This window comes from Harpegnathos saltator, unplaced genomic scaffold (assembly GCF_003227715.2).
Source record: "Harpegnathos saltator strain DR-91 unplaced genomic scaffold, Hsal_v8.6 scaffold51, whole genome shotgun sequence".
Taxonomy (NCBI): Eukaryota; Metazoa; Arthropoda; class Insecta; order Hymenoptera; family Formicidae; genus Harpegnathos; species Harpegnathos saltator.
Window position 1 is genome coordinate 1425075 of NW_020230327.1, and position 13712 is coordinate 1438786.

Sequence of the window (13712 nt, forward strand, 5' to 3'; positions counted from 1 at the left end):
AGAGAGAGAGTCGCTTCAAACTTCACAATAATTATTTACGTCTGTTCCAAGAATCATATTACGCTGAATTCAAACTGTCTCTATTTTGACATGACATACACGAGATCTGCGATCGCACCATTGATCTTTCTTTGGACAAGAAAATCCTGAGAGGGACGCTGTTCGAGAATATCACATTTTATGTTTCAGGTGCCTTGCAGATTATCGAATCCGATGTAACAGATCAGGGAAAGTATGAATGCGTCGCTATGAATAACATCGTGGGCACGGAGTACTCCAAGTCAATCACGTTATACGTGAAACGTACGTATATATTTAATATTATATAAAACTTACCTTTTTAAACAAAAAGGTAAAAGAAAAGCGCCAAGTACAAGCGCAACACGTATTGTGTTATTTTTAGAAGTATCAAACTCAAATTATTTGTTTTTATTGTATATATGTGTACATAAGTTTTTACAAGTAAAACTTATAACTATAATAAAACTCTGCAACACTTTTCTACTGTACAAAAGAAGTGATATATTAGAACAGTAGCGCCAACTGAGAAACCTAACATATATATATGATTATTGTATATTTAACTTAATATTTTCAGAAATCTCAAATTCAAATTATTTTCTTTTTTAAGATATATATTATGTACATAATATAAGTTTTTATAATATATGTACATAAACTTCTAAAAGTAAAAATGTGTACGTTTAGAAAATATGTTAGCAACTAATTGTACAGAATGTCAAAGTTGTTGTAACGCCGTTTTCGGAGAATAATTAAAGGTCATGGTAGCGTTAAAGAGTGGAATTTCATCTCATGCGAATTTTGTCTCGTTCTTATTAAATGTTAGATTATCCGCTGCGGACAATAACTCTTCTACTTTTCATCTAATATTCAATGATAATAAATAATATTTAATTGCATTCGTTTGGCTTTTTTTATTTCGAAAATAAAAAAATATATACCAGGGTGAGATTTCACCCATGACAACATCAACGTGATTTTCTTTGATGCTTTTTTTAAAAGTTCAAATATTTCGTCGACTCGCGGGATATTTATAATCGGAGTCTCGTCGCGTTAATTAACATGTGCTCCTCCGAGCGGATCGAATGCTCACCGACGGCCACTGTCAGTGCCACGAGCGAATGTCCAGAGCGGACGGGATGCTGTATTGAGAAGCAGGACGAAGGGAACGGGACACGAGCAACGATACATCATACGTCTCGAGACGTATCAAATCGTTTATTATACAGGAGACTTTGATACGGCAACATGTATGTAGAGGATTTAATATTTAATATGTACTTTTATTTTTCCTGCTCCCCCTCCCCCCTCTTTTTAAACCTTCGGGCATAAGGCCTGTTCGTTTTGTCTGCACTGTTTATTAATTAGTGCATTAAGTTAAAGTGAAACAAACGTAGATTTTCTCACTTCAACTTGTTGCACCAGTTCAGCAGTGCAGACAAAACGAACAGGCCTATTGTCTGGCATAGAGATAGTAACTATGGTTACAGCACGGACATAAACCGCCTGAAAGTAGATGTAGCACGGACTTCCACCACATGCAGATTTTACCACTGAGACCTAAAAGTGGATGCAGCATCGTAGTTCTCCTCTCAAAATGGATGCAGATGGCGCCCATTTCCAGTGCGAAAAATCGGTGTCGCTGAAAACGCTGTGTTGGCCGCTCTCAGCTTCTTCTCTGCTTGAACCATACAACTTATGTCTGTCCCAGTACTTTTTATATACCCTGTATATGTATATTGAATGTTATATATTATGAATAATATTCGGTCTTAATAATATTTGAAATATTTTATTTTATTTTATTTCCCCTCAAATAATTAATAAATTCTGGAATCTCCAGATCTAATAAATGTTAAAACAATTTCCTAGTGCACTAGTGTTTTTAGCTGCTGGCATTTACACAACTTGTGTCGACATAGAGCCATTTCATTGGTTACCAATTATCACTAGATGACACGAAGCCAATAAAATCGCTACAAATTTAGTGTTCTGCTTTCCAGGATAGTCATATTATTCAGTTCATCCCTGAAGCTAGGAAATAGGTAATTACATAATTATTCAGTCAAAGCTAAAGCCCTAAACACAATGCCAGGCAACAGGCAATAAGAATAAAAATAGACCAATCACAATAGATTATTCTTGTAATAATCGATTGTGTGATTGGTCTATTTTTATTCTTATTGCCTGTTGCCTGGCATTGTGTTTAGGGCTTAATCTATAAACATTAGGCACTGTGTATGGATCTCCCTGCTTGAGAATGGCGTATGGGTACACCCGTCTACCTAAAGCCATATACCGAACTGAACTGTATGGATCTCCCATAAAATTCAATCCACTCGTTTGTTGTTACCGTTGTCATGTTGCCATGCTCGAAAATGATCGATATTTCCTCAAAATAAGAACAAGAAACACTCTTGTGACAGTAGTTACAGATGCAAGGAAACCTTCGACGTTGATATGGACAAGCTTTCAAAACCGCAAATAATATGTCACATCGAGAAATCAGTGGACTACTCACTGTTTGACGTCAAATGGATACCATGCAGCGCGAAGTTTGTAGTGATGGGCGCACGACCCAGAGGTACCGGTATCATACAAATCTACGAAGTATCCAGTGGCGAATTAAAGTTGATCAAGGACATTGAGAGATCTAATCAGATGAAGTGCGGCACGTTCAAAGCTTCCAGTCTTCGAGATAGACATTTAGCTACCGGTGATTTCAAGGTTCGTTTTTATTTCAATAAATAGCTACATTCTATATCTGTATCCAATGTTGTATAGCGTTCATGTGATACATGAATAACAAATAAATTATTTTACAGGGGAAATTAAACATCTACAATTTGGAAGATCCTTCAATCCCAGTTTACAGCGTTGATGCTCATAAGCAGATCATAAATGCCATTGATGGCGTAGCTGGTGTTAATGTAGGATGTGGCGCACCTGAAATAGTAACAGGATCCAGGGATGGTAGTGTAAAAGTATGGGATCCCAGACAAAAAGACCGACCAGTTGCTATCATGAAAGCCAAAGAAGGTGAAAACCAGCGAGACTGCTGGTCAGTTGCATTCGGCAATTCTTATAATTCCGAAGAGAGAGTTGTAGCTGCAGGATACGACAATGGTGATGTCAAAATGTTTGACTTGAAAACAATGTCAGTGAGATGGGAGAGCAATCTGAAAAATGGAGTTTGCAGTCTAGAATTTGACAGAAGCGACATTCTTATGAACAAATTAGTTGCCACTACACTTGAATCCAAATTTTATTTATTTGATTTAAGAACTCAGCATCCAAAGAAAGGCTTTGCCTATCTTGTTGAAAAGGTCTGATATCCAATATCTAGATTTATATTCATTAGATATGAATCGTGAACTATTAGTTTATGACACTGATTGCATAATTTCAGGCTCACAAATCGACAATATGGCTAGTCAGGCATTTACCACAAAATCGAGAATTATTCGCGACCTGTGGCGGCAGTGGAACTTTTTGTCTTTGGAAATAGTAAATATATTTAATATAAATATGTTTCTGAACCATATTGCAATTATATTTCATGTTCGTGGTACCGAAAAGGTATACATTAGAAATTGATTAATATCAATCATTCTATAGTAATTATCCAGAGAAGAGGAAAACTACTGACGCTGACGGAATCGAGCAAGGAGTTGTTGGTAACGTCGATCTAGTGCAGAATTACACGCTTTCATCGCAACCTATTAATTCATTGGATTGGTGTCCAGACAAACAAGGACTTGGTGTTTGCACTTCGTTTGATCAATGCTTACGTGTTATCATCACTACGAAATTGAACACATATTGATTAAATAAATCGGAGAGGATATATATATAAATAAATATTTTATATATTTATGACAAAAGATTTGAATTCGTTTTAAATTGGTCCTTTTGATATTATTTACGCCCAAATTAAATCTCAGTCGGATTTGCTTGCGATGAAACTCGTCACACATCTGGTAGTCAGATATTCGTAATATTTTCTCGTTTGCAGATATATATATATGGAAAGAAAAAGCGTGGATCTTGACAAGAAAAACTCAAATTGACAACTATGCGTTACTTCAATTCGATTGTAAAATCCTCTTTGCAATTCGTGTGCAGGTCGAAGAATCTAAGGCCTATTAACAGAATTCGAAAGCCGCGCGTAAGGAAGTTCACAACATCCTCCGCCAGATATCGCTTCGGCGCTCTGAAAGCTGAGCTCGAGATATCGATTTCTCGTGCGCACGCGGGCGCGAAGTTTATTACGCAATAGCGAATGGCGGCGGACAAAAGCGAATTATATGTCATTGGGCCAATCTATTTAGGATCGGACCCTTATTAAGCATCAGCCATCTTGTTCGGTCGCGCGCGAGCGTTACGCAATCGTCGTACGTCCGCCATTTCAGGCACGCACGGCCCACGTAGCGCATACACTTCCGATGCAACGCACGAGAACGCAGCATACAACTCGAGCGCAAGCATGCACACAAGGTCATGAATATCTCGATTTTAATTACATAAATTATCCGTCGCTGAGTCTGCCGTGTCTGCGTCGCGATATTATGTTACTGCCGTTATCGAGCACGTATTCACCTCGCTTCTACACTTTCTACACTTTAAGCCCGTTTGCTTTAACTGCACTCTGCACTCGCGAGTCAAACGGTTGTTATCGCGACAAGCTGTACGTTGCAAATCTCTCGGAAACTTTTTGCTATTTGCTATGCACCTTGTGATAATTGTCTTTAATAAAATTACGTCTATCTGGTCTTCGAGCGACAATAGAATACCCACTTGCAGGTTTAACAACTTCAAAGCGGGCGAGTGAATATTTCGTAACTTTCGCAACTTTGGCACGTTTGGTCATCAACTTGATCATTGGTCTTCATCAGCTTTAGCTGATATTTGGCTGCTTTGTATATGAAATTTAAGCGGTAGTCGATGTAATAAATGTGAATACTGCGTCTCATGTTTTATAATCTTGATGCGATTGATGTATCCATCGGACATGTGCAAGAGATAGTGCCTATCAGAGATTTATACGAATGTCCAAACACGTGATACAATATGCCGTTCAGTTTCCTTCAGTAATCCCCAATCCAATGTTTACACATCTCTACTGTCTTTATTATATTCCCTAAAATTCAAAGCAATTTCACTGACGTCAGCTAATATTGGCCAGCTTTATTAACAGAAGCACGATTAAAATAGTTCCGTTACGATATAACACTTTAATTGCGCATTGTGTCTATTAACCGACTATACTTTCGCACGAATGGAAAATTACACCTAACGTGCGTGTTTCTCGCGACTTGAACTTGGTTGTATTTTCGTGTTACACTCGGTTATATTACAACTCGACAGCTGTATATCTGTGTCTGCTGGGTTGATGGGATATCGCGAACATACGTGTTAATTGAAGCAAGACAAGGCAGATTATTCTGGAAGTATCCTAGATATCAGTCGGCTAGCTTGTACCAGCGAGATGTATGTATCTTACATAGATCCATCGCGTGCGCGTCCACCGGCACGTCAACACAGTACAGAGTATATTCACATAGCATGCAAAAGCTGGGCTCCTATTTTCGTGCTTTGATGGCGCACTTGGTGCGGTAGACTCCTTGACGATTTGGTCAACGTCCAAGATCCACACGCTATGACTTCGTAATACCTCAGATATTACGAGGTAATAGCAGCCCTCGGATAATTATCCTCGAGGCTTTGCGGCGAGCTCTCTTTACTCCCACCCTACTCACCCTGGACCACCCTGGCTGCCCGATCGTATGATAATTTAGGTAACATCACTTCCTAAGGACCCAGACCCGAGATTTTTCTTGATTCTTTATAGACCCACATGGAGTATTAAGATTTATTAAGATTATCTACAAGATGTTGCATCTCCAGCCGAGCATTTAATATGACTCCTAAGTACTGAAAGGTATTACCTTGTCTCTAAGTGTCCTAAGTGGTTTGCTAGACACTAGTTTGTGTCATTTTCCATTAAAACCACAACGTTGGTCTTGGACAGGTTAAGTTACCATCACGCTCTTGATCTCGCAATTCTCAACAAACCTCAGAATTTTATTCAACTAGTACCTGGAGGTTACAAAAAAGGTCCCCCTCATCAAAATAGCCATATTATCAGTGTGCAAACAAGGGAATCCTTCTCTCCGTAGTTTTCCCGATACATTATTCATTATGAAGTATTACAGGAAAATATAAATTTATAGATTGATATTTTTCTATTTGTATTCCAAGATATAACTTTGATATAAGTTAGACATAAATTAATTATGTATCTATTTTTGATGAAAAATATTATTATCACAGCAATTGTTGACATATTAAAGAAATTTCACAATTGATGAATTGATTAACACACAATTGATTAACATGCACACATTACTGCTTTATGCGCTAGAATTCTGTGATCAATCTACCAAAAATAATTTCAAAAAGTATCGGAAGATGAAGAAATAAAAAAAGACTATATTGCGATAAAGTTTATATATTCTTTTTTTTTATTTTATTTATTTTATAGTAAAATATTTACTATAGATGTTCTGCTCTCCACAAACTCACTTTGACGTACAAACAGTAATGAAAAGTTTTTTCAGTCTATGAAATATCTTTAACGTGACTTTAAAATGCCAGTTTCTTCATCAGTAAATACATATATTGGTCGATCTCGAAGCCGTGCAGGTTGTTCGCGTCACCTTGAAGCCTCATCAGCAGACCTCCAAAGGATACGTAGGCTGATCTAGAAACAAAATGGAAAGAGCACGATCAATCATGAGGCCGTGTCACGCATCTCACACTTAAAACTACTTCGGTGAAGAGAAAATATATCGCTAAGGCGGTACTAATTAGTCGACTCGGGTACATCGCTTTGTTGTTACAAAATTCTTGAGCGATCAAGTGATTCTCGCGTTCTGGAGCGAAATCGTTGTCCTTACTGAGGTCGTGTTAGCGTCAGTGCTCCTCCCGCTTGCAGGCTTGCGATCGTCATAATTGCAGTGCCGATAGCGGTCGTGCTAGATCAACGACACAACCAGCTAACCACACTGCCAACATGCCGATCGCTAAAGGAACTTCTCCCTTTGAACGATTAGGACAGAAAGATGTATCTTCCGCTGAAGATACTTCGAAATACGTCGTCCAGAACCTCGGTAAGCCATCTTCTACTCGTGCCCTGCACCCTCATGATGCACACGCCAGAAATTAAACCCTCGCAGCAAGTCCGTTGTTTTGCGAGGTCTGTGAATACGTTGCCTTCACAGATTGCGAGGTTCAGTTTCGGGAGGAACCAATTACACACTTCCCAGTCAAACGCCGAAACAGTCACGCGCGCTGCATAACAACGGAACACCGCTAACTCTCTCTCTCTCTCTCTCTCTCTCTCTCTCTCTCTCTCTCTATCTCTCCAACCGATCAGCAACGGAGACTATCGATTGCTTACGTAATCGATACCGACATCTCGGAACAAACCATTGATGTCATCCTGCGACTTGGGGCCTCACATGAACCGTGTCATTCTTCGTCTTCCCAGATCTAACCTCATACGCGTGACATTGTTCTTGCTTCGAAGTCTCGACCTTAAAACGCATCCTCTTATTACGCGGCAGACGTAATTACCTCTCGACGAACGAGACGTTCGCGAATGTGACATCAGTGCCGTACGCAAGACGAAGGTTGGAGGACTCTGCAGAACGGGCGACGCCAATATGCGCGATACTTACGCGAAAACGCCTCGCCCGGATCCAGATTTCGCGCGCGCGCGCGACTCTCGCGTGTGTTTGCGAAAGAGGCGAGAGGAAAATGCGAATACCTAACCGACGGGAATACTCGCACGTGTTTACCAGGTCTCCCGCGATCGATTGACCTTGCGCCTCTGACGAATCTCTGGCACTATATAAGAGACCGTCCCTATAAGAGTCAATTATTTTTAACCCAGTATTTCGGGCTTCCGCTTGCGCGCGCTCTCTCTCTCTCTCTCTCTCCTCCCCCCCTTTCCCTGCTTCTCTTTCTTCTCTCATTTCCTCTTCTACTCTCATCATCGCGTCTCAGACAATCTTAATCTGTCTCATGTGTCGTATCTTTAGGTCTTATTAAACATAGCACCAAGCGTAACGCCAGCCAAATTGTAAATTTAATCGTTCAGATTTGTCGATTTCGTCCAACAAATTTACCCGTGTCATCTACGATGACTTCAAATTGCACCAACTGATTTTACTCCGTTCAACTTCGCGTTAAATCTGAGTTTTAGAAGTGTTTTAGAATAATCGTGGCAAATGAGAAGGATCACAGTTTCCCTTTTGATGTTTCGTATGAAACGTTCCGTCTGAAACTTTCGAGGAATCTCTTCCTCGACGATTTGTATTTTTCTTTCAGATTTCTACGTTTGTTACGATGGCCAACGCGGATGAAACGATTGAGATGCAACTTCTGTCAATTAAAGTTCCCGGACTTTCGGCTAATAACTCGTTATTGGACTCTGTTTCGGTTAATTGAAAATTAAATTTTAACAATAAATAATCGCAGCGGTAAACTCTTGACGATATTAGAAGAAGGAAAAATGGTCGTGATAATAACGCAATGTGACAGAGTCGAGAAAAAATGCAAACACTCGACATATAATCTCGCGTCGTTAGAATTTTAAATAAGATCGTCGTTGGAATGCGCCGGGAAATTCGCCCGTTCCTCTCGATTATCTTCGTCGCAAGCACAAACGACGACGCAGGAGAGAATTTCTGAACGCTACACGAAATGAACCGTTTTGTCAAACTGCCACAAGTTATCCGCTAATAAAGGCGCTGGTGAAATTAAATGAGGAACGCATCAGATGATTTTTATTGTCATTCGAAATACAATATGTGATCCTGTGACATACAAACGACGTGCATGTATGCGTGCACGCATAATCGTTACGTATACGCAACGTTTTCCACCGTTAACGAGCCCCTCGTTAAAGACGACCAGACAGACATCAGCTACTCGGGAAGTTTCGTTGTTACCGCTGATGAAATCCAGAAAGAAATCAAACACGGAAAGAGATAAGGAATAAGTAGAAACGCTCGTCGAGACGCAGCGCACAACACTCGTCGCTTCGATAATACATCCCTCCCCCCTCTCTCACAGAGAGCGTATACATCGCACAATGAAGAAAACGGAGCGGCAAAAAGCGACGCTTGGCAAACACAGTTCCGTCGGCGAGATTTTATTTATCGCGATGCACGATTAACGAGCGCCGGCAATTAACGATCGACTTCACGCTAATCGCGGCGCAACTCGTCGTCGACTTGCTCGAGAGATTCCAACGAGTTTCCGTGTCCAACAGTCGCTCGTGCCCCGTCGCTGATTACTAGTCCGAACATGCTTCCGCGTCAAAACTGAAGATTATTAAATTTTTATTAGAACAAGCATTTGTTACTAAAGATAGGCCGAGCCAAATTGGCGGCTGCTGCCATTGGTGAGATCGGCGGACTCGGAAATAAATCGGTCGTCCTCGAAGCGCCGTCAAGCACGGGAGCCACACTAGCTTAAAATTTACTTCTCGCGCTGTTATAATTAGAATTATTCCTCGAGTACGCAAAATAACGAGACTTCCCCAAGGGACGCTCTAAATTCGCTGCGTTCCCTTCCGACGACAACCAACTCCCAGAGGGACAACCTCTGAACGACGACGGTAGTCGCATACAATCGTTGTTCGTTCGCGCTTCTCGCAGCGGAGATTGTTCGTATAGTTCGTACGCGCGTAACTCGTGCTGTGATCTCCTCCGTCGTGTATACGCACTTATTTACACTATGACATTAAACTAAAAATCGATCGTTGTATCACTCCGTCGCTGATGCCGGCGACAGAAGAGATGTCGTACCAGATAGTGCATTTACAGTATTCAGGGCCCGTGTAAACGCGCATCTGGCACGAGCCCCAACTGCCCTGTAATCTTATATTGGCTTGCTTCCGCTCGTCTCTTTCTCTCTCTTCCCCCCCCCTCTCTCTCTCTCTCTCTCATGCATTTTCTCTCTTTTTTTCCTCTCACTTATCCGTTAGTTTCCGCATTCTCTTTGCCCCTTCCCCTCCTCCTCTCTCATGCTCGCTCGCTTGTTCGTCTCCTCTGTACCCCTTTCTCCCCTCCCCCCCCGACCCCACCTCTTGTCGATGGCTTGCGTTTCACCCACGTACAACATCATAAATCGCTATTTTAAATACCCGCGAGAGAACAGCGTGCGCGATCAGTCAATGACGGTTAACTCGCCGTCACAAGTTAACAACCCCTTGCGCTATGATGATATTGAAAAGTCGCAACAGCACGTGCGAAAGTGATGAAGGTGGTGAAGTTGCAGCTGTGGTAGTGGCCGGTCTACACGAATCGCAAGTCACAAGACGCAAGTCGCAGACGCAGAAGATTGAGATCGAAAAACACGCAGAGATTCAACCACGAGTCTTACTAGTGTTTCCTATGCTTGGCCCGCAAAGTATATCGCGTGTCTCACGCGATATACTACAGGACAAGGGGTTAAAAGTGTAAAACACACCAACTTATGTAACAACACTCGCGAGCCACTCGCGATTAGCGGCACGACTAATTAAATCTCCGCCTCGCGACGGGACGCGACCGAATGTGAATGCAGCTCATGATTGACGTTAATCCCGTATTGCGTCGCGCACCCGGTGAATTTTAATTTCTTCGAACACCCCCCCCCCTCCGTCCCTCCCTCCCTCTTCCTTGGTCCTTCTCACTTTCTTGGGGACAACAAAAAGCCACTACTGCCTCTCCTCAGTGAAAACGGCGCGCGGCCAGCGCGAGGAGCCGCGAGGGCCTTTTCTCGGCCGAACCAGCGGCGTGTTCCAGAAGGATGTCAGCTGATGCTATTTTCCTCTCGAAGCGCGAAACGAGAAGAGGACGACGCTTCTAATAATAGCAGGCACTGTCCCCGGTGCCGCGACGCTCCGGCGTCGGGACGCGTCGCTTCGTCGTGCTAACATGCGAGCCACGTTAACGCACGCCTCTCTCTCTCTCTCTCTCTCTCTCTCTCTCTCTCTCTCTCTCTCTCTCTATCCCCCCCCTCCCTTGCTCGATGCTTGCAGACGGTTAATCTTTTTAGAGAGCCGCCGGTGAATCTCAAGGGCGTTACTCTCTCTCTCTAGTCAGCAACGTTACTTCCGAGGTACAGGGATCTCTTACTTACTTTCAACTACTATTTGCGTCACATCGGCGATTCTACGTGTAAACTGTTCGTCGTGTGCTCGAAGAGAAACAGCGAGCAAAATTATTCCGCTCGCGAGTCAGGCGGCGAGAGGCGCGAGACACTTTCCCGTGACTGGTTTTCGCGCACGGACGCATCCGAGCGAATTTGATTTGCGGCGATAAGGCGGATTCTCCTATTCCTCCTCCTGATCTCATTCGCCAAGATAATCGGCGAAATTCGAACTCGCGTGAGACGTCCGAAGAAGCGTGACGGATTATCGCGTGTAGTTGTGCACACGCGCCTTCACTCCGCGACCGATATGGATTCTCGCATTCGTCGAGCAGACTCTCGTCGTACCACCACCTCGCCGCACTACGTTGTTATTCAAGGACGTAACGATTGGTGCTATAACATTCGATATCTTGCAAGTGGAACGGTCGATCTCGCTCTGCGGTTCGCTACTGGAAAAACGACCCGGGGCCGACTGTTGGTCTATCGCGATCTAACGCGACTTTCCCACATCCAACATTTATTTATCAACAAGAAAACCCCGCCCCCCCTTCCCGTGGGCACGCTAAATACACACAACGCCAAGGGACAAGCCGAAATTGAAAGCACCCACAACAATGCAGCACAAAAGTTGCGGAAACATTGCTGTAATATCGCAGCAACATTGCGGCAATATTGCAGCAACATTGCGGCAATATTGCAGCAACTTTTATGCTGTACCGGCACGTGAGCGCGAACAACGAAAGCAAGAGGAAGCAAAATCCAAAGACACGTCCTTGTAAGATCCTTCGGTCCCGAGAGCGCGCGTTGCGGAACGAGGCATCGATCGCTGCCGCGATTCCCTGGGATGCGCGAGCGTGCTCGAGGTCACGAGTTCACGAAATTACATCGTCGCACTAGCCCGTCGCTGCCGTGTCGTCCCGCACGCGAGTCTCACCACGAGTGCACTAAAATGTCGCGGCAATCCACCATGATCGCGCAGGGGAGAGAGAGAGAGAGAGAGAGAGAGAGATCCAATTATCGACGTCTGCCCACGTACGGAGCGCGTACCGAGCGGAAAATTACGAAGCGGGCCCGAGAAGCGTCCAGCTCCCGGCAAGATGGCGAGAAAGAGAGAGAGAGAGAGAGAGAGAGAGAGAGATCGCGAGATACGGCGGAGAGAAAAATCGCGGCGCAGATGCACTCTTCCGCGACTCGAGTCGGGAATACCGCGAGAGCGAGAGAGCGAGAGAGAGAGAGAGAGAGCGAGAGAGAGAGAGCGAGAGAGAGAGAGAGCGAGCGAGAACGTCGCGCAGCGCAGCGCGGCGCGGTGCAGTGCGGTGCGCGATTGCGGCGACGGCGGCGGCGACGTCGACATCGATTATTCAGCGTGATTAAACAGCAGCAACTGAGCGGCGTCCGCCACCGCTGCCAGTGCGACTGCATCAACGACACAGCAACGACGGCAGGAGGGAGGGAGGGAGGGAGGGAGGACGGGAGAGAGGGGCGAGAGGAGCGCAGTCCGTGCAGTCGATCGTCGGTAGTTTTAGAGCGCTGCGCGATTGCACAATCCCGTAGCTCCGCGCGACCTTGCGCCCGCAACAGGTGCATAGCGATCCAAAATTATCTCTCTCGGCGGCAGGTGATTCCGTTTAACCGGTTGCGGAATTCGCGACGCGACGCGATGCGACCTTCTGCGCATAATCGATGATCGGATTACGCGCGGCGTACGAGCAGCGCGCGCGCGCGCGCGAGAGAGAGAGAGAGAGAGAGAACGTCGCGCGAATGCGCGGCCGACGCGACGCGGACGAAAGACGAGAACGGATCGTTCGCGAGAAAGCCCCGACAGAGAGAGAGAGAGAGAGAGAGAGAGAGAGCGAAGACGAGTGAGGAACGCCGAGCGACGCAACAAGAAGAATGGATCCGCGACTTGGCGCGCCGGGCGGCGCTCGTAAAAGACAGCCGCGCGTCCAGGGAGACAATTGCGATTTACGAGCGTACTAGTCGGCCTGCTCTAGAACGGCGTTACACAATCGCGACCTTGGACCGTGGACGCGGCGTGGAGATTTATCGCGCCGAGCAAATCTCCGCTCGGAATGGAAATCGATCCGCGGGGAACAGAGCGAGAAGTACGTGGCGACGCCGCCGATTTCGCATTGCGGCTGACCCGCCGCGACCCGCAAGAGCGCGAGCGAGCGGACTCGAGAACGAGCACGGACGTTCCAGACGAAGTCAGTCCCGCGGAAGCGGATTGGTCGTCGCGACTACCCTTCGCGGGCGGCGAAATAACCCCGCCGACACGACGGAAATCTCGTGACCGATTTCTCATGTACACGACAACTCCATAGTCCAGGCGTGTTTCTTCAGCGCGCAGGAAGACCGCGGATCACTTCGATCGTCAAAATCGACATGGCGCGGCCGATTCCCCGCGCGAGACAGAGAGAGAGAGAGAGAGAGAGAGAGAGACCCGGAAATAACAGCACGACCCACATCTCGAGCGCGCCGTC

The 13712-nt window shown here is 44.9% G+C and overlaps 2 protein-coding genes across 8 annotated transcripts in view; one reads left to right on the top strand and one right to left on the bottom strand.

Annotated features, from left to right (window-relative positions):
- Positions 1 to 2282: 2282 nt before the first annotated feature.
- On the top strand, positions 2283 to 4993 carry Wdr92 (dynein axonemal assembly factor 10). Of its 2 annotated transcripts, XR_002162860.2 has the most exons (5): positions 2283 to 2748; positions 2847 to 3347; positions 3431 to 3528; positions 3640 to 4189; positions 4825 to 4993. XR_002162860.2 is itself a non-coding variant. In XM_011145209.3 (4 exons), the coding sequence occupies exons 1-4, from the start codon at positions 2482 to 2484 to the stop codon at positions 3845 to 3847; spliced, it is 1074 nt and encodes a 357-aa protein (XP_011143511.1). In that variant the 5' UTR covers positions 2283 to 2481; the 3' UTR covers positions 3848 to 4993. The 2 variants fall into 2 exon arrangements, 1 of the variants encoding a protein (XP_011143511.1); XM_011145209.3 differs by having other exon boundaries at positions 3640 to 4993.
- A 1562-nt stretch (positions 4994 to 6555) lies between these two features.
- Rpb8 (DNA-directed RNA polymerases I, II, and III subunit Rpb8) overlaps positions 6556 to 13712 on the bottom strand; it is a 68502-nt gene continuing 61345 nt past the window's right edge. For 5 of the 6 annotated variants that reach the window (XM_019842542.2, XM_011145211.3, XM_025302730.1 and 2 more), the window contains one exon: positions 8847 to 9040. In XM_019842542.2, coding sequence (XP_019698101.1) covers positions 8863 to 9040 — 178 coding nt within the window. In that variant the 3' untranslated portion in view covers positions 8847 to 8862. Of the gene's footprint in view, positions 6785 to 8846; positions 9041 to 13712 lie in introns of those variants that run through there. The other variant, XM_011145210.3, reaches the window with a different exon arrangement.